The sequence below is a fragment of the Penaeus chinensis genome, chromosome 42 (genome assembly GCF_019202785.1).
Source record: "Penaeus chinensis breed Huanghai No. 1 chromosome 42, ASM1920278v2, whole genome shotgun sequence".
NCBI lineage: Eukaryota > Metazoa > Arthropoda > Malacostraca > Decapoda > Penaeidae > Penaeus > Penaeus chinensis.
Genome location: NC_061860.1, coordinates 24,381,922 through 24,405,921, shown reverse-complemented (window position 1 = coordinate 24,405,921; position 24,000 = coordinate 24,381,922). Strand labels below are relative to the sequence as shown.

The following is a 24,000-nucleotide window of genomic DNA, read 5'->3' as shown; positions in this document are numbered from 1 at the left end:
GCAGCCCGGGCATGTGGACTCGCCGTCCCATGAGTTCGCTCATGCAAGGCGAATCCCGCCATGCCAGGGTCACGCGCGCACAGATGGCGCGGGGCCTCCCTCTCCAGCCTTTGTCCTCCTTTCTGCCTCCCGGTCAGCTATGCCCCCCAACTTTTACCCCGCATGTTGGGTTAAGCCCCGACTCTTTTCTCTCTTACTAAATCATCTTTTCGATCCCCCCCTTTATCCTTCCCCTCTCCCGCCTTCTTTCCCCCCGGTAACGGGTCTTTTCTTTTAAACTTTTGCTTTGCTTTAACCTGATATAGCCACGAAATGGCAACGGATATATACATATATATATATATATATATATATATATATATATATATATATATATTATATATATATATATATATATATATATATAAGTATATATATATAAGTATATATAAATATAAATATATATATATATATATATATATATATATATATATATATATATATATATATATATATATATATATATATATATATATATTGTATATGCAGTGTTTATTTTCGTAATTGAGTATAGAAAACGTCTCCTTCTATTTAATGGTTGACTAAGGTAAACAGACAGCTGTGTTTCTGGAGTTTATGTATACAATATACACACATATATACATACATACACACATATATATATACACACATATATACATATATATATGTATATATGTGTATGTATATATATGTAACATATATGTAAAACATTCATAATAACTACAGAGGTAAATCTGTCCGTTTAGCTTAGTTTCCCTCTAAATTGAAGGATGAGTTTTCTATCCTCAATAAAGATAATGACAACTACAAAATTGATAGAATATTACGATTTATTGTAATGTAAAATTACTTTATACTATATATATCATGTTGTAACTAAACAATGAATAAGGTTGTAAATATGTTTTCACTTAGCAAAATAATAAGCTACGTTTTTTTCTTTGTTTCAGTGAACAATTCTCTCAGTTGGTCTGGTACTTATTAAATAAAAAATAGAGTTTCAATCTTATTAGTATACACAACTAAGAAAACAGAAATTACACATTTAATCGAATATTTGCATTAATAAAACTAAAAAGAAAAAATAATAAAAAAACGCTTGCCCAACTCAAGTCATCAGTAACCGCCGGTTGGGTCTTGGCCCACTTATCTATCGTTAGCTTTGCGCAGTGGCAGTATCGTAACCAATGAGGTAAAACCGAGGTGCGATTATTGCTAGTTGAAAACTTTAACCAATACCCCGCCTGGACGTCGTGAAATATCGACGGCCAAGGCAATTTTTGATAGCCTGAATTCGGGCTGCATTATCCTATACATAAGTAAATTTATTGAAATGACTTTAAGATCGGAATAATCCAAAGTTTCGATTTAGTCATGAAATTCGCTTGTCGAACTAAGTATAAAAACCTTAGATTGAGAAACATTAGTCGTGGAAAAATAAAATGGCCTGCATGTTTCACATAGCATATTGAAGAGAAAAATAATCAAACAAAATACTTATTGTCAACTGCGAAAAGTTGCCATTTTGTAAATACTTCACCGAGTTCACTCTACTCTCCATTACCATTGTCTATCAGAGAGGAATTACATATATAGTATCCAAAACGACTAAAGTAATTACCAATAGGTGACTTTGGCCTGACTTAACGTTGAAAAAAGGCTGAGTCTGAACTTCGTTGCCAGATGTAGCGCCGACTGATTTTACAGTATCGGACAACATAAAACATATTTTATATCGTTTTCTCGAAACAATTAGATTAGTTATAAACATAATGAAAATAACGCACACATACTTTATTGTGACTTACTTTATCCTTGTCTTATATTTTAGTGTAAAGCTGACACATTTTAAACTTTCTACTGCGAGTTCCTATGAGGGAGCCTCCTCCTCCCTCCCCCGACTTTGCCCCTTATGGTCTGATTCCCCCCCCCCCCCCCCCCGGGCCACAATTTTCATTTTTTTTCATACTAAAATACATCAACATAGGTTCGATTATAGCTTAAAATGCCACTCGATGTGCAACTTTTTTTTCGCCTACCCGCCGTTGCCCCCATGTCAGACATGACTTACCAGGTGATATGCGGCGTTGATATCTCCAGCAAAGAATTTTATTACAGTTAGATGATATTTTACAACTTAAACGGAAAAACTCTTAATATCAAATGATATCAGCAGCAGAAATCACTTAAAAGGCCTAGTGGACGAACAGTTCTGTTTTATTAATGTTGGTAATGCATCGATGGTTCCACAAGTGTTTCGTCATTAACAGAAGTGGATCAAATGCAAATATATTTGTATTTGAAATATATTTAAACATAATAGTTTTAAATATTTGTATTCTGGCACCTGGCAGCATAGGTATTTTGTGTATATATATGTATATAAACAAATATATATATATATATATATATATATATATATATATATATATATATATATATATATATATATATATATATATACTCCTTTTCGCCGTCACGTCCCTTTTTTGCGACAGGAATCGAGGGGGCGGGGCTACGCTTTGAGGGTGGAGTCATGTTCAAACCATTCTCTGGCAAAAATGAATGAACAAGCATGAAAACAGTTATAAAGCATGTAAAATTTAATACAGAACAGTAAAGTCATACCATGACGGAGATATAATTCGTATAGAGCAGTAATAGTGATGTCTTCAAAATTGAAAAGTTCGAAAAAAATGTTTTTGGAGTTGTTTACTAGGTCATCATTTTTCTCATTTTCATACAAGTCATAGCTATAATGACACTTGAAAGATAATATAACCTTGTATTTTATATTACCTGCGATTTTATAATATGGAGAAATCCGAAGTAGAGTGTAACGGTGTAGAAAATAGTCAATAATTAATAACAAAACGTAAACTTCTGTAGATTCCCGGGAATAGGGTGGAGTCAAACGTTTGGCAACTCTTGTTAGTGTTATACCGTCAGTTACAACGCATATCATTTTTTGTCATTGGCAAAGATCTTGGGCTTAATCTTATGGAATAAAATTTTAATAAAATCTGATTCATGCCCTTAGACCCAACGAAGAAAAAAGGAATCACACATTTGCTCAAATAGTTTCTGTACAGCATTCGGAAATTATGTTGTTTGCCAATCACATTACTCATGTCCTCAGTAACCGCCGGTTGGGTCTTGGTCCCCTTATTAATCGTTAGCTTTGCGCAGTGGCAGTATCGTAACCAATGAGGTAAATCCGAGGTGCGATTATTGCTAGTTGAAAACTTTAACCAATACCCCGCCTGGACGTCGTGAAATATCGACGGCTAAGGCAATTTTTGATAGCCTAAATTCGGGCTGCTGAAATCATTATTAAGTTACCAAATGTGATAAGTCATCGCTCAGGAGAGCTAATAAATTAGAAATGTCATGTTCCTCGGACGAAGTGAAAACCTCTGTTAAGACCCTCAGTCGTTGAAAATGGACTGGATGTATCTTGCATGTTTCACACAATAGAATAATTTAGAGAAAAATAAAATACTTATTGTCAACTGCGAAAAGTCACCATTTTGTAAATACTTGACAGAGTCCACTCTACTCTCCATTATCATTGATTATCAGAGGGGAATAATACATATAGTATCCAAAACGACTAAATTACCAATAAGTGACTCCGGCCCGATTTGACGGTTAAGAAAAAGGTTGTCTGAACTTCGTTCCCAAATGTACCCCTAATAGATTTTACATTACCGTGCAGCATGTAACATTTATTTCGTTTTTATGAAACAGTAAAAACAGACTTATCTATTGCCTTTTATTTTAGTGTGAGGTTTACACATTTTAAACTTTTTCTTCATTCTTTGCTGGATTTCTTGGATATCAAACCAGCGGCATTTGGGCAAGGTCATTAAGCCAATGGAAGCTATTCATTGTATCAATCTATGTAAGGTCATGAAGTTTTGTCTCCCTTAGAAAAGTGATTACTTTACTTATTTTTTTTTCATCATTTGAAGGTTTGATGTAGTAAAATCTTTATTTTATATTCTCAGATAATTTTTGAATGGTTGTCTATTGTTAGTGTATTTTGGGTATATTAGGGCATATAGGGAGTGAGGTGGGTGATTCTGGTGGCATTGACCCTGAGCCGGGCCAAAACCACCTCCTCCCTTCTGACTTTCCTGTGGGCTGTATCCCACAATTCTATTGTCTATTTGTAGGTTAGTTCACTCACTTTGCCACAGGAGATGGATTTTTGCTTTTATAAGACACAAAACACCTGAGATCTGTACAAACTGTGTTAAAGTCCAGATCACCAGTTGACCTGGCTAATTTGTCAGCCTATTCATTGCCATGAATATCAGAGTGGCCTGGTATTGATTTTTTGGCATAATGAAGCTTACGAATGATATTACCCAGCATTCCATTTTTAGTAGTTTCTAATGATTTAATGGCTTTAAGTAAACTTAATGAATCAGACAAAATGACGATTTTATCGTGGGTCGTCGATATTGCAAAATCTATAGCTTTATCAATGGCAAAAAGTTCAGCAAGAAAGATCGATGTATGATTCGGCAATCTGAGCTTCAATTTACATTCAGTCGACCATACACCCGCACCCACACCCTCATTTGTCTTGGAGCCGTCGGTATACATATGAAAAAGGTAGATGTTTAATAGGGATATCTCTGAACCTCTGGCGTACCTCCACCTCCGGCGCCATGGCCTTGGCTGATGGAAGCCAGGCTTCCCCTCCCCCAACTCTGTCCTTTTAGGTCTGACTTCCCCCTGCCCCCCCTTTACCACAATTATTATTTACTAAGTTACACCGACCAGAAGTCTGATTATAACTTAAAAAATACCACTAGCATTGCAATTTTTCTTTTTTTTTTTTTTTTTTTTTTTTTTGTTCGCTTCACTCGCCTACCCGCCGTTGTCCTAGAAAAAAAGCTGAAATGACGAACCTGATTGGCATACTAGGCCAGGGGATGTGCGGCGTTGATGTCTCTAGCAAAGAATCTTATTATATTTAGATAGGCTTTTACAGCTTAAAAGGAACAACTTTTGATTTCAAATGCTAGCAGCCGAAATTACTTAAAATGCCTAGTTGATGAATAACTTGTGTTGGTTTGCATGATTTATACATTTTGATTCTATATTGTTAATGTTAATTACAAATATGGTTCCACAAGTGCTTAGTCACCAACAGAGGTGGATCGAATATACGTATATTCGTATTGAAACTGTATTTAAATAAACTTTTTAAATATTTGCATTCTGGCACCTAGAAGAAAAGTAGGTATAGTTTTAGTTTTCCACAGCCATGCAGTACAAGGTAAACTTTTCCTTTAATGGACAGTATGGCTGAAAACAAGACACTTTTCATCTATGGTATTACCTTAGCAAGTTGATAATGAAAAAGTTGTGCAACATATAATACTTTGGTAAACATCTACAGGAAAATGTAATAACACTATAATAAGCAATGTGAAAATACACTCACAAATACATGAGAGAATCTGCGTCGGCAAAAAATGTGCAAAATTAAGAAAATAGGTCGCAACACATACCATGCAGGCTGTAACTCCACAATTGGGTGGGGGTCCAGGGGTAAAGCCCCAAATAGGGAAATACGGTGATCGGATGGTTGTCTAGGGGTGAAGCCCTTGGGTTAGGAAGGATTTTGGTTCATACAGTGATGTTTGTTTGCAGAGGGGTAAGGTCACTTCATAAACATTAACAATACTTTTATTTATATAATTTGCGATGGAAAATAACAAGATTCATGCATATTACGGCGTCGATAATTGAAAGAAGGAATAAAAAATAGAAGAATGGATGGCTGTATGAAACTAGAAAATTACCGAAAAGTAATTTGTATTTATATTTATATCTATATTTGTATTGAGATAGATAAAACACTTGTTAGCGCTATGACCGTCATTTACCACTTTAGGAAGCGTATCAATTTTTGTCATTAAACGCTATCTTGGGCTTATTATTCTGTTGTTTCACAATCGCGTGACTCGGGTCCTCAGTAACAGCCGGTTGGGTCTTAGACCCACTTATGTTTGTTAGCTTTGCGCAGTGGCAGTATCGTAACCAATGAGGTAAATCCGAGGTGCGATTATTGCTAGTTGAAAACTTTAACCAATACCCCGCCTGGACGTCGTGAAATATCGACGGCTAAGGCAATTTTTGATAGCCCGATTTCGGGCTGCTAAAATCAATATTAAACAAGGAAAAGTGAAATAAACATCGCAAGAGAACTGAACATTCAGAATTGTCATGTTTCCTCGGACGAAATGAAAACCTCTGTTAAGAACCTTAGTCGTTGAAAATGGACTGGATGTATCTTGCAGGTAAAATAATTTAGAGAAAAATAAACAAAATACTTATTATCAACTGCGAAAAGTTGCCATTTTGTAAATACTTGACAGAGTCCAATCTACTCTCCATTAGCATTGTTTATCAGAGGGGAATTATACATATAGTATCCAAAACGACTAAAGTAATTACCAATAGGTAACTCCCTCCCGACTTAAGGATAAGGATATGTCCGATATGCGAAGCTGAGCTTCGCCCGGGCTATGCCAATGAGGGGAGCCCGGCCTGTGACGACTAATGTTGACTCGCTAACGTGTGTCAGCAGGTGCTGACTTGGCTTTTGTCCCTACCCGCCGTGGTGCCCAGCCACAGCAGTAACCTCCAGGCGACAATTGCAACTTCTCGCGCCTGGGCGGGGCGTGAACCGCCGACCCCTCGGATGAGAGGCCGGCACGTTACCACTGTACTAACCCAGAGGCCGGCCCGACTTGACCTTGAAAAAAACGGCTGTCTGAACTTCGTTGCCAGATGTAGGGCTAATAGATTTTACAGTATCGTGCAGCATGAAACATTTATTTCGTTTTTTTATGAAACAGTTAAAACATCAGTTACAAACATATTGAAAATAACGCACAATGTTTTTTTCTTTTTTATTGCGACTTATCTATTACTTACCTTTTATTTTGGTGAGAGGTTTACACATTTTAAACTTCTAAGTGACAACTCCTGTGGAGGGGCCTCCTCCCCCATTTTCTTTCTTTGTTGGATTTCTTGGATATCAACCAGCGGCATGTGGCCAAGGTTATTAAGCCAATGGATCCTATTCATTATATCAATCTATATAAGGTCATAAAGTTCTGTCTCCCTTAGAATTTTGAATAATTTTGGGCATAGAGAGTAAGGTGGGTGATTCTGGTGGCATTGACCCTGAGACGGGCCAAAACCACCTCCTACCCTTATTTTCCTGTGGGCTGTGTCCCATAGTCTTATTGACTATTTGTAGGTTGGTCCACTCACTTTGCCACAGGAGATGGATTTTTGCTTTTATAAGAGACAAAACACCTGAGATCTGTACAAACTGTGTTAATGTCCAGATCACCAGTTGACCTGGCTAATTTATCAGCCTGTTCATTGCCATAAATACCAGGATGACCTAACCTAACCTAAGCTACATTGGCACAATGTAACTTACGAATGATATTACCCAGCAGTTCATTTTTAGTTATTTCTAATGATTTAATAGCTTTAAGTAAACTTAATGAATCAGAAAAAATGATTATTTTATCCTGGGTCGTCGATAATCTATATCTTTATCAATGGCAAAAAGTTCAGCAAGAAAAATTGATGTATGTTTCGGCAGTCTGAGCTTCAATTCACATTCAGTCGACCATACACCCGCACCCACACCCTCATTTGTCTTGGAGCCGTCGGTATACATATGAAAAAAGGTAGATGTTAAATAGGGATCTCTCTGAACCTCTGGCGTACCTCCACCTCCGGCGTCATGACCTTGGCTGATCGAAGCCAGGCCTTTCCTCCCCCAACTCTGTCCTTTAATGTCTGACTTCCCCCTGTCCCCCGTACCACAATTCTTATTTTCTAAATTACACCGACCATAAGTCTGATTATAACTTAAAAAATACCACTAGCATTGCAATTTTTTTATTTTTTTTTATTTATTTATTTTTTTTTTTGTTCGCTTCACTCGCCTACCCGCCGTTGTCCTAGAAAAAAAGCTGAAATGACGAACCTGATTGGCATACTAGGCCAGGGGATGTGAGGCATTGATGTCTCTAGCAAAGAATCTTATTATATTTAGATAGGCTTTTACAGCTTAAAAGGAACAACTTTTGATTTCAAATGATAGCACCCTTGGGTTAGGAAGGATTTTGGTTCATACAGTGATGTTTGTTTTCAGAGGGGTAAGATCAATTCATAAACATTAACAATACTTTAATTTATATAATTTGCGATGGAGAATAACAAGATTCATGCATATTACGGCGTCGATAATTGAAAGAAGTAATAAAAATTAGAAGAATGGATGGCTGTATGAAACTAGAAAATTACCGAAAAGTAATTTGTATTTATATTTATATCTATATTTGTATTGAGATAGATAAAACGCTGGTTAGCGCTATGACCGTCAGTTACAACTTTAGGAAGCGTATCAATTTTTGTCATTAAACGCTATCTTGGGCTTATTATTCTGTTGCTTCACAATCGCGTGACTCGGGTCCTCAGTAACAGCCGGTTGGGTCTTAGACCCACTTATGTTTGTTAGCTTTGCGCAGTGGCAGTATCGTAACCAATGAGGTAAATCCGAGGTGCGATTATTGCTAGTTGAAAACTTTAACCAATACCCCGCCTGGACGTCGTGAAATATCGACGGCTAAGGCAATTTTTGATAGCCCGATTTCGGGCTGCTAAAATCAATATTAAATTAGGAAAAGTGAAAAAAACATCGCTAGAGAGAACTAAACATTCAGAATTGTCATGTTTCCTCGGACGAAATGAAAACCTCTGTTAAGAACCTTAGTCGTTGAAAATGGACTGGATGTATCTTGCAGGTAAAATAATTTAGAGAAAAATAATCAAAATACTTATTATCAACTGCGAAAAGTTGCCATTTTGTAAATACTTGACAGAGTCCAATCTACTCTCCATTAGCATTGTTTATCAGAGGGGAATTATACATATAGTATCCAAAACGACTAAAGTAATTACCAATAGGTAACTCCCTCCCGACTTAAGGATAAGGATATGTCCGATATGCGAAGCTGAGCTTCGCCCGGGCTATGCCAATGAGGGGAGCCCGGCCTGTGACGACTAATGTTGACTCGCTAACGTGTGTCAGCAGGTGCTGACTTGGCTTTTGTCCTTACCCGCCGTGGTGCCCAGCCACAGCAGTAACCTCCAGGCGACAATTGCAACTTCTCGCGCCTGGGCGGGGCGCGAACCGGCGACCCCTCGGATGAGAGGCCGGCACGTTACCACTGTACTAACCCAGAGGCTGGCCCGACTTGACCTTGAAAAAAAGGCTGTCTGAACTTCGTTGCCAGATGTAGGGCTAATAGATTTTACAGTATCGTGCAGCATGAAACATTTATTTCGTTTTTTATAAAACAGTTAAAACATCAGTTACAAACATATTGAAAATAACGCACAATGTTTTTTCTTTTTTATTGCGACTTATCTATTACTTACCTTTTATTTTGGTGAGAGGTTTACACATTTTAAACTTCTAAGTGACAACTCCTGTGGAGGGGCCTCCTCCCCCATTTTCTTTCTTTGTTGGATTTCTTGGATATCAACCAGCGGCATGTGGCCAAGGTTATTAAGCCAATGGATCCTATTCATTATATCAATCTATATAAGGTCATAAAGTTCTGTCTCCCTTAGAAAAGTGTTTACTTATAATTTTTTCCATCGTTTGATAGAAGGTTTGATGTAAAATCTTTATTCTCAGATAATTTTTGTTTGGTTGTCTATTGTTAATGTATTTTGGGTATATTTGGGCATAGAGAGTGAGGTGGGTGATTCTGGTGGCATTGACCCTGAGACGGGCCAAAACCACCTCCTACCCTTCTTATTTTCCTGTGGGCTGTGTCCCATAGTCTTATTGACTATTTGTAGGTTGGTCCACTCACTTTGCCACAGGAGATAGATTTTTGCTTTTAAACGAGACACAAAACACCTGAGATTTGTACAAACTGTGTTAAAGTCCAGATCACCAGTTGACCTGGCTAATTTATCAGCCTGTTCATTGCCATGAATACCAGGATGACCTAACCTAACCTAAGCTACATTGGCACAATGTAGCTTACGAATGATATTACCCAGCAGTTCATTTTTAGTTATTTCTAATGATTTAATAGCTTTCAGTAAACTTAATGAATCATAAAAAATGACTATTTTATCGTGGGTCGTCGATAATCTATAGCTTTATCAATGGCAAAAAGTTCAGCAAGAAAGATTGATGTATGATTCGGCAGTCTGAGCTTCAATTCACATTCAGTCGACCATACACCCGCACCCACACCCTCATTTGTCTTGGAGCCGTCGGTATACATATGAAAAAAGGTAGATGTGTAATAGGGATCTCTCTGAACCTCTGGCGTACCTCCACCTCCGGCGTCATGACCTTGGCTGATCGAAGCCAGGCTTTCCCTCCCCAAACTCTGTCCTTTAATGTCTGACTTCCCCCTGCCCCCCGTACCACAATTCTTATTTACTAAATTACACCGACCAATAGTCCGATTATAACTAGCATTGAAATGTTTATATTTTTTTGTTCGCTTCACTCGCCTACCCGCCGTTGCCCTAGAAAAAGTTAAAATGACGAACCTGATTGGCATACTAGGCCAGGGGATGTGAGGCATTGATGTCTCTAGCAAAGAATCTTATTATATTTAGATAGGCTTTTACAGCTTAAAAGGAACAACTTTTGATTTCAAATGATAGCACCCTTGGGTTAGGAAGGATTTTGGTTCATACAGTGATGTTTGTTTTCAGAGGGATAAGATCAATTCATAAACTTTAACAATACTTTTATTTATATAATTTGCGATGGAGAATAACAAGATTCATGCATATTACGGCGTCGATAATTGAAAGAAGGAATAAAAAATAGAAGAATGGATGGCTGGATGGCTGTATGAAACTAGAAAATTACCGAAAAGTAATTTGTATTTATATTTATATTGAGATAGATAAAACGCTTGTTAGCGCTATGACCGTCAGTTACAACTTTAGGAAGCGTATAATTTTTTGTCATTAAACGCTATCTTGGGCTTATTATTCTGTTGTTTCACAATCGCGTGACTCGGGTCCTCAGTAACAGCCGGTTGGGTCTTAGACCCACTTATGTTTGTTAGCTTTGCGCAGTGGCAGTATCGTAACCAATGAGGTAAATCCGAGGTGCGATTATTGCTAGTTGAAAACTTTAACCAATACCCCGCCTGGACGTCGTGAAATATCGACGGCTAAGGCAATTTTTGATAGCCCGATTTCGGGCTGCTAAAATCAATATTAAATTAGGAAAAGTGAAAAAAACATCGCTAGAGAGAACTAAACATTCAGAATTGTCATGTTTCCTCGGACGAAATGAAAACCATCTGTTAAGAACCTTAGTCGTTGGAAATGGACTGGATGTATCTTGCAGGTAAAATAATTTAGAGAAAAATAAACAAAATACTTATTATCAACTGCGAAAAGTTGCCATTTTGTAAATACTTGACAGAGTCCAATCTACTCTCCATTAGCATTGTTTATCAGAGGGGAAGTATACATATAGTATCCAAAACGACTAAAGTAATTACCAATTGGTGACTCCGGCCCGATTTGACGTTGAAAAAAGGGCTGTCTGAACTTCGTTGCCAGATGTAGGGCTAATAGATTTTACAGTATCGTGCAACATGAAACATTGATTTCGTTTCTATGAAACGGTAAAAACAGTTACAAACATATTGAAAATAACGCACACACACACACACACACACACAAAAAAAAACTTATTGCGACAAATCTATTACTTGCCTTTTATGTTAGTATGAGGTTTACACATTTTAAACTTTTAAGTGGCAACTCCTATGAGGGGGCCTCCTCCCCATTTTCTTCTTTGTTGGATTTCTTGGATATCAAACCAGCGGCATGTGGGCAAGGTTATTAAGCCAATGGATCCTATTCATTATATAAATCTATATAAGGTCATAAAATTTTGTCTCCCTTAGAAAAGTGATTACTTTACTTATTATATTTGCATCGTTTGATAGAAGGTTTGATGTAAAATCTTTATTTTTTATTCACAGATAATTTTTGAGTGGTTGTCTATTGTTAGTGTATTTTGGGTATATTAGGGCATATAGGGAGTGAGGTGGGTGATTCTGGTAGCATTGACCCCGAGACGAACCAATACCACCTCCCTTCTGACTTTCCTGTGGGCTGTGTTCCACAATTCTATTGTCTATTTGTATGTTGGTCCACTCAGTTTGCCACAGGAGATGGATTTTTGCTTTTATAAGAGACACAACACCTGAGATCTGTACAAACTTTGTTAATGCCCAGATCACCAGTTGACCTGGCTAATTTGTCAGCCTGTTCATTGCCATGAATATCAGAGTGGCCTGGTATTGATTTTTTGGCACCATGTAGCTTACGAATATTACCCAGCATTCCATTTTTAGTTGTTTCCAATGATTTAATAGCTTTAAGTAAACTTTATGAATCAGAAAAAATGACTATTTTATCTATAGCTTTATCAATGGCAAAAAGTTCAGCAAGAAAGATCGATGTATGATTCGGCAATCTGAGCTTCAATTCACATTCAGTCGACCATACACCCGCACCCACACCCTCATTTGTCTTGGAGCCATCGGTATACATATGAAAAAAGGTAGATGTTTAATAAGGATCTCTCTGAACCTCTGGCGTACCTCCACCTCCGGCGTCATGACCTTGGCTGATCGAAGCCAGGCTTCCCCTCCCCCAACTGTCCCCCTGCCCCCCCGTACAATTCTTAACCTTTGTATTTTCCTAAGTTACACCAACCACAAGTCCGATTATAACTTTAAAATGCCACTAGCATTGCAACTTTTATATATTTTTTATTCGCTTCGCTCGCCTACCCGCCGTTGTCCCCCCTCCTAGAAAAAGCTGAAATGACGAACCTGATTGGCATGCTAGGCCAAGGGATTTGCGTCGTTGATGTCTCTAGCAAAGACTCTTATTTTATTTAAATAGGCTTTTACAGCTTAAAAGGAACAACTTTTGATAACTTGTGTTGGTGTTGCATGATTTATACATTTTGATTCTATATTATCAATGTTAGTTACAAATATGGTTCCACAAGGGCTTAGTCACCAACAGAGGTGGCTTGAATAGACATATATTCGTATTGAAACTGTACTTAAATATACTTTTAAATTGTATTCTGGCACCTAGAAGAGAAGTAGGTATAGTTTTACTTTTCCACAGCCATGCAATACAAGGTAAATTTTACCTTAAAGGACAGTATGGCTGAAGACAAGACACTTTTACAGCTTAAAAGGAACAACTTTTGATTTCAAATGATAGCAGCCGAAATTACTTAAAATGCCTTGTGGGTGAATAACTTGTGTTAGTGTTGCATGATTTATACATTTTGATTCTATATTATCAATGTTAGTTACAAATATGGTTCCACAAGTGCTTAGTCACCAACAGAGGTGGATCGAATATACGTATATTCGTAAACTGCATTCAAGTATACTTTTTAAATATTTGTCTTCTGGCACCTAGAAGAAAAGTAGGTATAGTTTTAGTTTTTCACAACCATGCAGTACAAGGTAAACTTTACCTTTAATGGACAGTATAGCTGAAAACAAGACACTTTTCATCTATGGTATTACCTTAGCAAGTTGATAATTAAATAGTTGTGCAACACTTGTTTTGGTGTTGCATGATTTATACATTTGATTCTATATTATCAATGTTAGTTACAAATATGGTTCCACAAGTGCTTAGTCACCAACAGAGGTGGATCGAATATACGTATATTCGTAAACTGCATTCAAATATACTTTTTAAATATTTGTCTTCTGGCACCTAGAAGAAAAGTAGGTATAGTTTTAGTTTTTCACAGCCATGCAGTACAAGGTAAACTTTACCTTTAATGGACAGTATAGGTAAAAACAAGACACTTTTCATCTGTGGTATTACCTTAGCAAATTGATAAAAAAAAAAAAAAAAATGCAACATATAATACTTTGATAAACATTTACAGGAAAATGTAATTGCACTATAATAAGCAATGAGAAAATACACTCACAAATACATGAGAGAATCTGCGTCGGCGTCCAAAATTTAAAAAAATAGGTCGCAACACATGCCATGCAGGCTGTAACTCCACAATTAGGTGGGGGTCCCCGGTCCAGGGGTAGAGCCCCAAATAGGCAAATACGGTGATCGGATGGTTGTCTAGGGGTGAAGCCCTTCGGTTAGGAAGGATTTTGGTTCATACTGTGATGTTTGTTTTCAGAGGGGTAAGGTCACTTCATAAACATCAACAATACTTTTCTCTATATACCAATCCTCCCTGACCTGGCCTGGCCTCGAACCTAGGCCACTCCGGGTATGAGACCAACCATGACACACGACCCACCAAAAGGAGTGTGCAATTAGGATCTAACTAGATCCATAGACATTACCTATCTACTCATACATGAGTATCGATAGCGAAGTTTTACACACACTCCCCGTGCGATGGAAAATAACAAGAGATTCATGCATAATACGGCGTCGATAATTGAAAGAAGGAATAAAAATTGGTAGAATGGATGGCTGTGTGAAACTAGAAAATTACCGAAAAGTAATTTGTATTTATATTTATATCTATATTTGTATTGAGATAGATAAAACGCTTGTTAGCGTTATAACCGTCAGTTACAACTTTAGGAAGCGTATCAATTTTTGTCATTGAACACTGTCTTGGGCTTTTTTATGTTGCTTCACAATCGCGAGACTTGGGTCCTCAGTAACAGCCGGTTGGGTCTAAGACGCATTATTGTTTGTTAGCTTTGCGCAGTGGCAGTATCGTAACCAATGAGGTAAATCCGAGGTGCGATTATTGCTAGTTGAAAACTTTAACCAATACCCCGCCTGGACGTCGTGAAATATCGACGGCTAAGGTAATTTTTGATAGCCTGATTTCGGGCTGCTAAAATCAATATTAAACTAGTAAATGTGGAACAAATATCGCTAGAGAGAACTAAACATTCAGAATTGTCATGTTTCCTTGGAGGAAGTGAAAACCTCTGATAAGAACCTTTGTCGTTGAAAATGGACTGGATGTATCTTGCATTTTTACACAGTAGAATAATTTAGAGAAAAATAAACAAAATACTTATTATCAACTGCGAAAAGTTACCATATTGTAAATATTTGACAGAGTCCAATCTACTCTCCATTATCATTGTCTATCAGAGGGAAATTATACATATAGTATCCAAAACAACTAAAGTAATTACCAATAGGTGACTCCGGCCCGATTTGACGTTGAAAAAAGGGCTTCCTGAACTTCGTTCCCAGATGTAGGGAATTTATTTAGTTTTTAAGCTAAAACATCAGTTACAAACATATTGAAAATAACGCACACAAAACTTTTATTGCGACTTATATATTATTTATCTTTTATTTTGCCTACCCGCCGTTGCCCTCCTCCAGAAAAAGCTGAAAAAACGAAACTGATTGGCATACTAGGCCAGGGGATGTGCGGCGTTGATGTCTCTAGAAAAGATTCTTATTATATTTAAATAGGCTTTTACAGCTTAAAATTAACAACTTTCGATTTCAAATTTATAGCAGCCGAAATTACTTAAAATGCCTAGTGGATGAATAACTTGTGTTGGTGTTGCATGATTTATACATTTTAATTTTATATTATCAATGTCAGTTACAAATATGGTTCCACAAGTGCTTAGTCACCAACAGAGGTGGATCGAATATGCGTGACTTGGGTCCTCAGTAACAGCCGGTTGGGTCTTAGACCCGTTAATATTAGTTAGCTTTGCGCAGTGGCAGTATCGTAACCAATGAGGTAAATCCGAGGTGCGATTATTGCTAGTTGAAAACTTTAACCAATACCCCGCCTGGACGTCGTGAAATATCGACGGCTAAGGCAATTTTTGATAGCCTGATCTCGGGCTGCTGAAATCCATATTTAATTAGTAAATGTGACAAAAAACATCGCCCAAGCGAACAAAAGATTCAGAATTATCATGTTTCCTCGGAGGAAGTGAAAAACTCTGATAAGAACATTTGTCGATGAAAATGGACTGGATGTATCTTGCATGTTTCACATAGTAGAATAATTTAGAGAAAAATAAACAAAATACTTATTGTCAACAGCGAAAAGTTACCATATTGTAAATACTTGACAGTCCACTCTACTCTCCATTATCATTGTTTATCAGAGGGGAATTATACATATAGTACCAAAACGACTAAATTACCAATAGGTGACTCCGGCCCGATTTGACGTTGAAAGAAAGGCTGTCTGAAATTCGTTGCCAGATGTAGCGCTCATAGATTTTACCGTATCGTGCAGCATGAAACATTTATTTCGTTTTTTATGAAACAGTTAAAACATCAGTTACAAACATATTGAATATAACGCACATTTTTTTTTTTTCTAATGCGGCTTATCTATTACTTACCTTTTCTTTTGGTGAGAAGTTTGCACATTTGAAACTTTTAAATGACAACTGTGAGGGGGCCTCCTCCCCCATTTTCTTCTTTCTTTGTTGGATTTCTTGGATATCAACCAGCAGCATGTGGCCAAGGTTATTAAGCCAATGGATCCTATTCATTATATCAATCTATATCAGGTCATACAATTTTGTCTCCCTTAGAAAAATGTTTCCTTTACTTATTATTTTTTTCATCGTTTGATAGGTTTGATGTAAAATCTTTATTCTCTGATAATTTTTGATTGGTTGTCTATTGTTAGTGTATTTTGGGTATATTTCGGCATAGAGAGTGAGGTGGGTGATTCTGGTGGCATTGACCCTGCGACGGGCCAAAACCACCTCCTCCCTTCTTATTTTCCTGTGGGCTGTGTCTCATAGTTTTATTGAAGATTTGTAGGTTGGTCCACTCACTTTGCCTCAGGAAATAGATTTTTGCTTTTATAAGAGACACAAAACACCTGAGATCTGTACAAACTGTGTTAATGTCCAGATCACCAGTTGACCTGGCTAATTTATCAGCCTGTTCATTGCCATGAATACCAGAGTGGCCTGGTATCGACATGTTGGCACAATGTAGCTTACGAATGATATTACCCAGCAGTTCATTTTTAGTTGCTTCTAATGATTTAATAGCTTTAAGTAAACTCAATGAATCAGAAAAAAATGACTATTTTATCGTGGGTCGTCGATAATCTATAGCTTTATCAATGGCAAAAAGTTCAGCAAGAGAGATTGATGTATGATTCGGCAGTCTGAGCTTCAATTCACATTCAGTCGACCATGCACCCGCACCCACACCCTCATTTGTCTTGGAGCCGTCGGTATACATATGAAAAAAGGTAGATGTTTAATAGGGATCTCTCTGAACCTCTGGCGTACCTCCACCTCCGACCTTGGCTGATCGAAGCCAGGCTTTCCCTCCCCCAACTCTGTCCTTTAAGGTCTGGCTTCCCCCTGCCCCCTGTACCACAATTCTTATTTACTAAGTTACACCGACCATAAGTCCGATTATAACTTAAAAATACCACTAGCATTGAAATGTTTATATTTTTTTGTTCGCTTCACTCGACTACCCGCCGTTGCCCTAGAAAACGCGGAAATGACGAACCTGATTGGCATACTAGGCCAGGGGATGTGCGGCGTTAATGTCTCTAGCAAAGAATCTTATTATATTTAGGTAGGCTTTTACAGCTTAAAAGGAACAACTTTTGATTTCAAATGATAGCACCGAAATCACTTAAAATGCCTTTTGTTGGTGTTGCATGATTTATACATTTTGATTCTATATTATTAATGTTGGTTACAAATATGGTTCCACAAGTGCTTAGTCACCAACAGAGGTGGATCGAACATACGTATATTCGCATTGAAACTGTATTTTTTTTTTTTTTAATATTTGTATTCTGGCACCTAGAAGAAAAGTAGGTATAGTTTTAGTTTTCCACAGCCATGCAGTACAAGGTAAACTTTACCTTTAATGGACAGTATGGCTGAAAACAAGACACGTTTCATCTATGGTATTACCTTAGCAAGTTGATAATAAAAAAAGTACAACATATAATACTTTGATAAACATTCACAGGAAAATGTAATGACATTACATTTGTAATGACAATAAGCAATGAGAAAATACACTCACAAATGTATGAGAGAATCTGCGTCGGCGAAAAATCGGATGGTTGTCTAGGGGTGAAGCCCTTGGGTTAGGAATGATTTTGGTTCATACAGCGATGTTTGTTTTCAGAGGGGTAAGGTCACTTCATAACTATTAACAATACTTTTATTTATATAATTTGTGATGGAAAATAAGAGATTCATGCATATTTCGGCGTCGATAAATTGAAAGAAGGAATAAAAATTGGAAGAATGGATGGCTGAGACTAGAAAATTACCGAAAAGTAATTTGTATTTAGATAAAACGCTTGTTAGCGTTATAACCATCAGTTACAACTTTAGGAAGCGTATCAATGTTTGTCTTTGAACACTATCTTGGGCTTATACTTATTATTCTGTTGCTTCACAATCGCGTGACTTGGGTCCTCAGTAACAGCCGGTTGGGTCTTAGACCCACTAATGTTAATTAGCTTTGCGCAGTGGCAGTATCGTAACCAATGAGGTAAATCCGAGGTGCGATTATTGCTAGTTGAAAACTTTAACCAATACCCCGCCTGGACGTCGTGAAATATCGACGGCTAAGGCAATTTTTGATAGCCTGATCTCGGGCTGCTAATCACTGAAAATTAACGCCATGCGGTAATAATGAGAACGAAGTAAATTTCGACAATGTCTTAAGATTTCTTCATTGGACAAGATATAAATCCTCTGTTGGGGAACATCTGGGTTGTAAAAAATAGAAAGGACTTAAATGCCTGCAGGCTGAACGCAATATAAAAATGAGGATAAAGATAGAATTATAAGAAAAAGGAAAAAAATATGGAAAATACTTCACATTCATTCTACTCCATAACCATTGCATATTAGAGAATGAATAATAATAATAAAACCCGGTATAGCGCCAACAACTTTGACAGAATCGTACAGCATGAACGTTCTATTTTCGTTTCGTCCAATGAAAAAAAAAAAGAAAAATACGTTAAAAAAATGCGCTGACCTTTCATAGTGACATCATTGTTAGCCGCATATCATTTAAGGTTGCCTTTTGATTATATATTGGAAAATATCTGCCGCATCAGTATCTAAGGTCAATAGCGGCATATTCAAAATGTAGCGATAGAGTGAGGCTTGGGGGCGAAGGCCCCGGGTTTGAAATTTTGTGGATTTCAGAATGGTCAATGGTCAAAACAAACAAATATGCCAGGCATCAAAGGTCACACAACATTATGACAGTATTGTGGCGAAAAAGGGTAAAAATTAGTCAATGATTAGGATAAGTGGACAGAAGGGATGAAGAAGACACGGAAAAGGAAAGGAGGAGAAGAAAAGACCATGCAAAATTAGTCGAGGCAAGGGCTGAGGTCCGATACTCTACGTAAATAAGTATGGTGTTATGATCAGGACATAAATGTGCGGCGTTGATGTCACTTTCAAAGAAAACTTGATTACAGGAATAAAATACAATTATATATGTATTTGAGATGTATCTAAATACATTTTATATGTTTTTGTAATTGTATTTTGGCATCTAGGAAAAAAATGTATTTGTTTTTGTATTCAGAGAGAGAGAGAGAGAGAGAGAGTATGAATTAAAATGCTCATCAGCGTAATAACCGTCAATTACAGGTCTAGGACGCGTATCATCCCTGTCTGACTATCCCATCCTGTTCTTTTACGTGTGTGCAAGGTCAATCTGCGTGTGAGCTTCCAATGGAGCGTCGGCACTTTTTGAGAGACGATTTAGCAAAGCCTCCAATGTTTACTTTTGAGCCCAGAAACCTTATGGGCATTAATTGTATTTGTATTTGACTTAGTATTTGATCCAATCAATTACCATTCTTACCTACCTCACCGGATTAACATTTTCCTTGATTTGGAAGATTTTTGTTATATGTTATATGTAATGGGATGGTTAATAACATAAGAATCAAAATGACAGTGATAACATGAACGCTTTTCATATCATTGCAATATATTTTTCCTCGAAAACTCAAGGAATGAAAAAGAAAAAAATCTGATAACTTATGACCTACCAATCGACCCTTTGGTGGCTGACTTACTATGGGGCTATCTGTCCCGTCATTTTAACTACAATACTAAAGTGAACTATAAGTGTACCCGTAGCAATTGGGTTAACATACACAGAGTCTTGACTGAAAAGAGGAGAAACTATCTGGGGATGGAAGGTGGATTTTACGAGAATGTGCGAATAACACAACAGCCGCCGCGGGATTTTCTTTATGTGTAGCCCAAGTTTTAGGTAGTAATGGAAATTAGTGATAATAGGATAGTTTAAGAGAATAGCATTTATCCCAAATATTAAAAACGACTTTTACTTTCGGCCTGAAACGACAGGAAGGACGAGAACTTACCAAGCGTTGAATTCCTGGGAGCGAGACGAATTTTATGGAATGGTGACCCATTTCATGATGCTTTCAAAATCTATGGTTATTAGCGGCGTATTCAAAACACAGCGATAGGGTGGGGCTTGGGGACAAAACCCCAAGTATAGTATTATGACAAAGTACTGTGGTGAAAAGGGTAAAAACGAGTTAATGATTAGGATAAGTGGACAGAAGGGATGAAGAACAGAAGGCAAGGGGGTGGGGGAAGACCATGCAAAATTTGTTGAGACGAGGACTGAGGGCCAAGGCTACTGTAGTATAGTATGCTTTCATCTGATATTTTCCAATTTCCTGCAGTAGGATTTTTGTCATACCATCTGGGATTCCTTTGGCATCCAGTGACATGAGATCTCCTTTGTCTTAACATTTCCAGTTGCATTTACATACATAAGCTTGCTCAGTTGCTGATTATTTATACATGACTGATTGGTTAGAATTATTTGAAATATAACAATGTTATTCATACATCTCTACCCTAAAAAAAATAACAAATATAGGTTAATGCCTCTTCTGCACAATTTTTGTTTTAACACTTTGTTAAAACAATCTTCTCTCCAAAGACTGAACTTTTCATAAGAAGGTAATGGACAAAATAATAAAAGCACAACACAAAATATCATCTTTATTTGTTATGAAGTGCCAAATGCATGTCACCATTATTAAGGGTGTTCACATAGCTGCTCTCAGATTACAGAATGATGGGAAAAAGTGAAATGTGCTTATATATATATATTCTTGCAAGCCATGATGGACCAGTATAGTTAGCCATTTCCAGTGGTTGAATGAAACCAAGAACTCAAGACCTTTCCACATCTATCATATTACTAAATGCACATACAGTGAAAGAACTGTACTTGACGAGGTGTTAAAATGCGAATGTGATATGTTCTTTTATTGAGAAAGGATGAAAGAGAATATATTATTCCAAAAGGAATTAGTTGATCATTTTGATTACATAATACTTCCTTGGAATCATGTAACAAAATATTATATAACCAAAATGTCAGGCACTTCCCAGTTGCTCTTGTGGAAATGTCCTTTTCTCAACATCTGTTACAATGACTACTGTGAAGATTACAGTCCACTTCTCTCTCCTTATCTGAACAAGGATTGAACAATCTTTGCTAAACAGAGCAGGTTTATTTATGATAGGACAGAAAATGAAGTACAAGTATTTTAGGTAAACCACAATTATGTATACAACTTTTCACTTAATTTTGGCTTTCTAATCTCCTTTTTATTCACATGTGAGGATGCACAACCATAATTTAATAGACTATAAGCTATAAAAATATATAAAAACATGTGTTTCTTACTGCTTCATTTCCTATTATTGAAATTATTACATAAACCTAAAAAAATACAAGAAACAAAAGAAATTATTTGGATATATTTTAATCACAGAACAGTAACTGGAAGAAATAAATTCTCCCTTCTGTAAGACATACACAAATGTACTCTGGAATGTGCATAAACGTATGAAGAATGTATCAAAAGAACAAGGTGCTGTCAAGATCACTCGGTTGCACTATTCGGAAGACTGAAAAGTCATGTGTTTCACATTCTGCTACACTCAAATTCAAAACATTACATAAGGAACTGGTCTTGAAATAAATGTGATTTGGAACTGAAAACCTCCTCGTCTTGTCAGCATATCAAAACTAGTATAAAATCTAATTCGTGTAGATATACATTTGAGTAATCCTGTATTATTTATAACTTATTTGCATATTAACATAACCTTACGATATAAGGCACACATTTCTTATGTTAAATTGCCTTCATATATTTACTTTTAAGTACTAATTGAAGTAGCAAAGTACTCATTTTCTGACACTGTTATTAACATTTATTCTAATTTGCAAGTAAAAAATAAAGCATATACATCTTTGGCATACCTTAGTAGAAGTGCATACTGGCTGTGAAATTTGTGCATGTAAACCTTAAAGAACCCTCTACAATTGCATGATGTGATGATTACAATTTGGTTGCTTTAGTCATAGTAAGCAAAAAGAAATACTTGCAACATGCAACTCCACACAATAAATGTTTGTTTTACCAAGGCATCAAAGCACCTGTAAAGTGACCAGAATTGTGTGCGAGTTCTATTCATTCTTCTGCCACACGAGAGTTTTGTTGTTTGCCGGCATATCAAACATTGCATCGAACACCAGTCCATTTTTCTTTGCTTCTTTCTCCAGCTCATCTACGTCTCGAAGGCCCCATTCAAAGTTTTGCTCCTGAGGAGAAAGACATGGATAAAAAGGCTCCAGGGAAGCTGCTATTTCCATGCTCAATATTCTATTCCTGCCAGCTGTGACTGGTGATGTAGGAAAAATAGTCTATTAACATCAGATTAAAGCAAATCATATGACAAATATAGATATTGGAAAATGGCAAAAATGCCCAGACTTCAAGCTGTGCACCCAGCTTGCTCAATAAGCCTAATGTTCTTATTTTGGGCCATCTATAGGGAATGAAGCATCTGGATCCATGGGGTTAAATTACAAATTTTATATTTTATTATGACAGCCATAAACCTCTAAAATTCACAATAAATATACATCCTAATGGGTTGAATAGATTTCTTATGCCAACAGCCATCTAGGAAAAGGATGGGAATGTTTCAATATCACAGAAAAAAATATTAAAAGCTACCATAATATCTTTAGCAAGTTTTTGGTAGCAAAATGCTGACTCTTCCAACCTCAAATAAAAGGCACAAAACAAAGGCCCTCATTCCTCAGCAATAATGATGCAGCTTTGTACACATAGATAACTCCGTAAGAGCTTAGTCCCCAAGGTGTTAATTACTAATCTTACCTATCTAATGTATTTACCTGTTTTTTATTTCACTACTATCAGTATTCTAATAGCATAATAATAATCTCAAGGCCAATAATAATAATAACTCTATCATTACTAACAGCAATATAAAAAGAAAGAAATTCAAGGAATGGGGATATCAGGTAAAGTCATGTAGGGCCTCTGATTGACTCCTTAGTAACCTAGGCACTTGTGTGTACAGTGTACAGTGGACAGTATATGTACCCATTACCAATGTATAAACTAGTAGGTTTTATGGTCTCTCTGGGTGTTACCTGAGTAAAGTCTGTCTGTGAGGTACTATAATTTATATATAAAATGCGGTGTGATGATAGTGTATATATAAAGGTAAGCTTACATCTACAGTAAAAAAAGAAAGAAAGAAAGAAATACCTTCAATGATGCATTGAAGTTCACGTTACTCTCGGGTGTGATTTCACCATGGATTGAGTACGGCCCATAAGTGACCAGAATGCCACCAGGCTTCAGGAGTTTACCAGCTGCTGCGAAGAGACCCTCTGTACATGCCCATGGTGAAATATGTACCATGTTTATGTTAACCATCATGTTGATAGATTTCTCTGCAATCGGAGTCGCCCATTCACTCAGAGGCTGCAAAAGGG

General features: G+C 36.9%; 1 protein-coding gene and 8 non-coding genes across 10 annotated transcripts in view; 8 read left to right on the top strand and 1 right to left on the bottom strand.

Annotated features, from left to right (window-relative positions):
• The first annotated feature begins 1,179 nt into the window (after nt 1–1,179).
• LOC125048071 lies at nt 1,180–1,320 on the top strand. The gene has a single exon (XR_007116795.1). It is a non-coding gene; the product is annotated as a U4 spliceosomal RNA (small nuclear RNA).
• Nucleotides 1,321–3,198: 1,878 nt separating this feature from the next.
• Nucleotides 3,199–3,339, top strand: LOC125048066. The gene has a single exon (XR_007116791.1). It is a non-coding gene; the product is annotated as a U4 spliceosomal RNA (small nuclear RNA).
• Nucleotides 3,340–6,055: 2,716 nt separating this feature from the next.
• LOC125048070 lies at nt 6,056–6,196 on the top strand. Its single transcript, XR_007116794.1, has one exon. It is a non-coding gene; the product is annotated as a U4 spliceosomal RNA (small nuclear RNA).
• Nucleotides 6,197–8,588: 2,392 nt separating this feature from the next.
• Nucleotides 8,589–8,729, top strand: LOC125048069. The gene has a single exon (XR_007116793.1). It is a non-coding gene; the product is annotated as a U4 spliceosomal RNA (small nuclear RNA).
• Nucleotides 8,730–11,181: 2,452 nt separating this feature from the next.
• LOC125048068 lies at nt 11,182–11,322 on the top strand. Its single transcript, XR_007116792.1, has one exon. It is a non-coding gene; the product is annotated as a U4 spliceosomal RNA (small nuclear RNA).
• Nucleotides 11,323–14,857: 3,535 nt separating this feature from the next.
• On the top strand, nt 14,858–14,998 carry LOC125048065. Its single transcript, XR_007116790.1, has one exon. It is a non-coding gene; the product is annotated as a U4 spliceosomal RNA (small nuclear RNA).
• An 848-nt stretch (nt 14,999–15,846) lies between these two features.
• On the top strand, nt 15,847–15,987 carry LOC125048064. The gene has a single exon (XR_007116789.1). It is a non-coding gene; the product is annotated as a U4 spliceosomal RNA (small nuclear RNA).
• A 2,627-nt stretch (nt 15,988–18,614) lies between these two features.
• LOC125048063 lies at nt 18,615–18,755 on the top strand. The gene has a single exon (XR_007116788.1). It is a non-coding gene; the product is annotated as a U4 spliceosomal RNA (small nuclear RNA).
• Nucleotides 18,756–21,160: 2,405 nt separating this feature from the next.
• Nucleotides 21,161–24,000, bottom strand: part of LOC125047982 (methyltransferase-like 26) — an 8,944-nt gene continuing 6,104 nt past the window's right edge. For both annotated transcript variants that reach the window (XM_047646538.1, XM_047646537.1), the window contains exons 3-4: nt 23,771–23,989; nt 21,161–22,791 (exon numbers count right to left, since the gene is read on the bottom strand). In XM_047646538.1, coding sequence (XP_047502494.1) covers nt 22,657–22,791; nt 23,771–23,989 — 354 coding nt within the window. In that variant the 3' untranslated portion in view covers nt 21,161–22,656. The remainder of the gene's footprint in view (nt 22,792–23,770; nt 23,990–24,000) is intronic.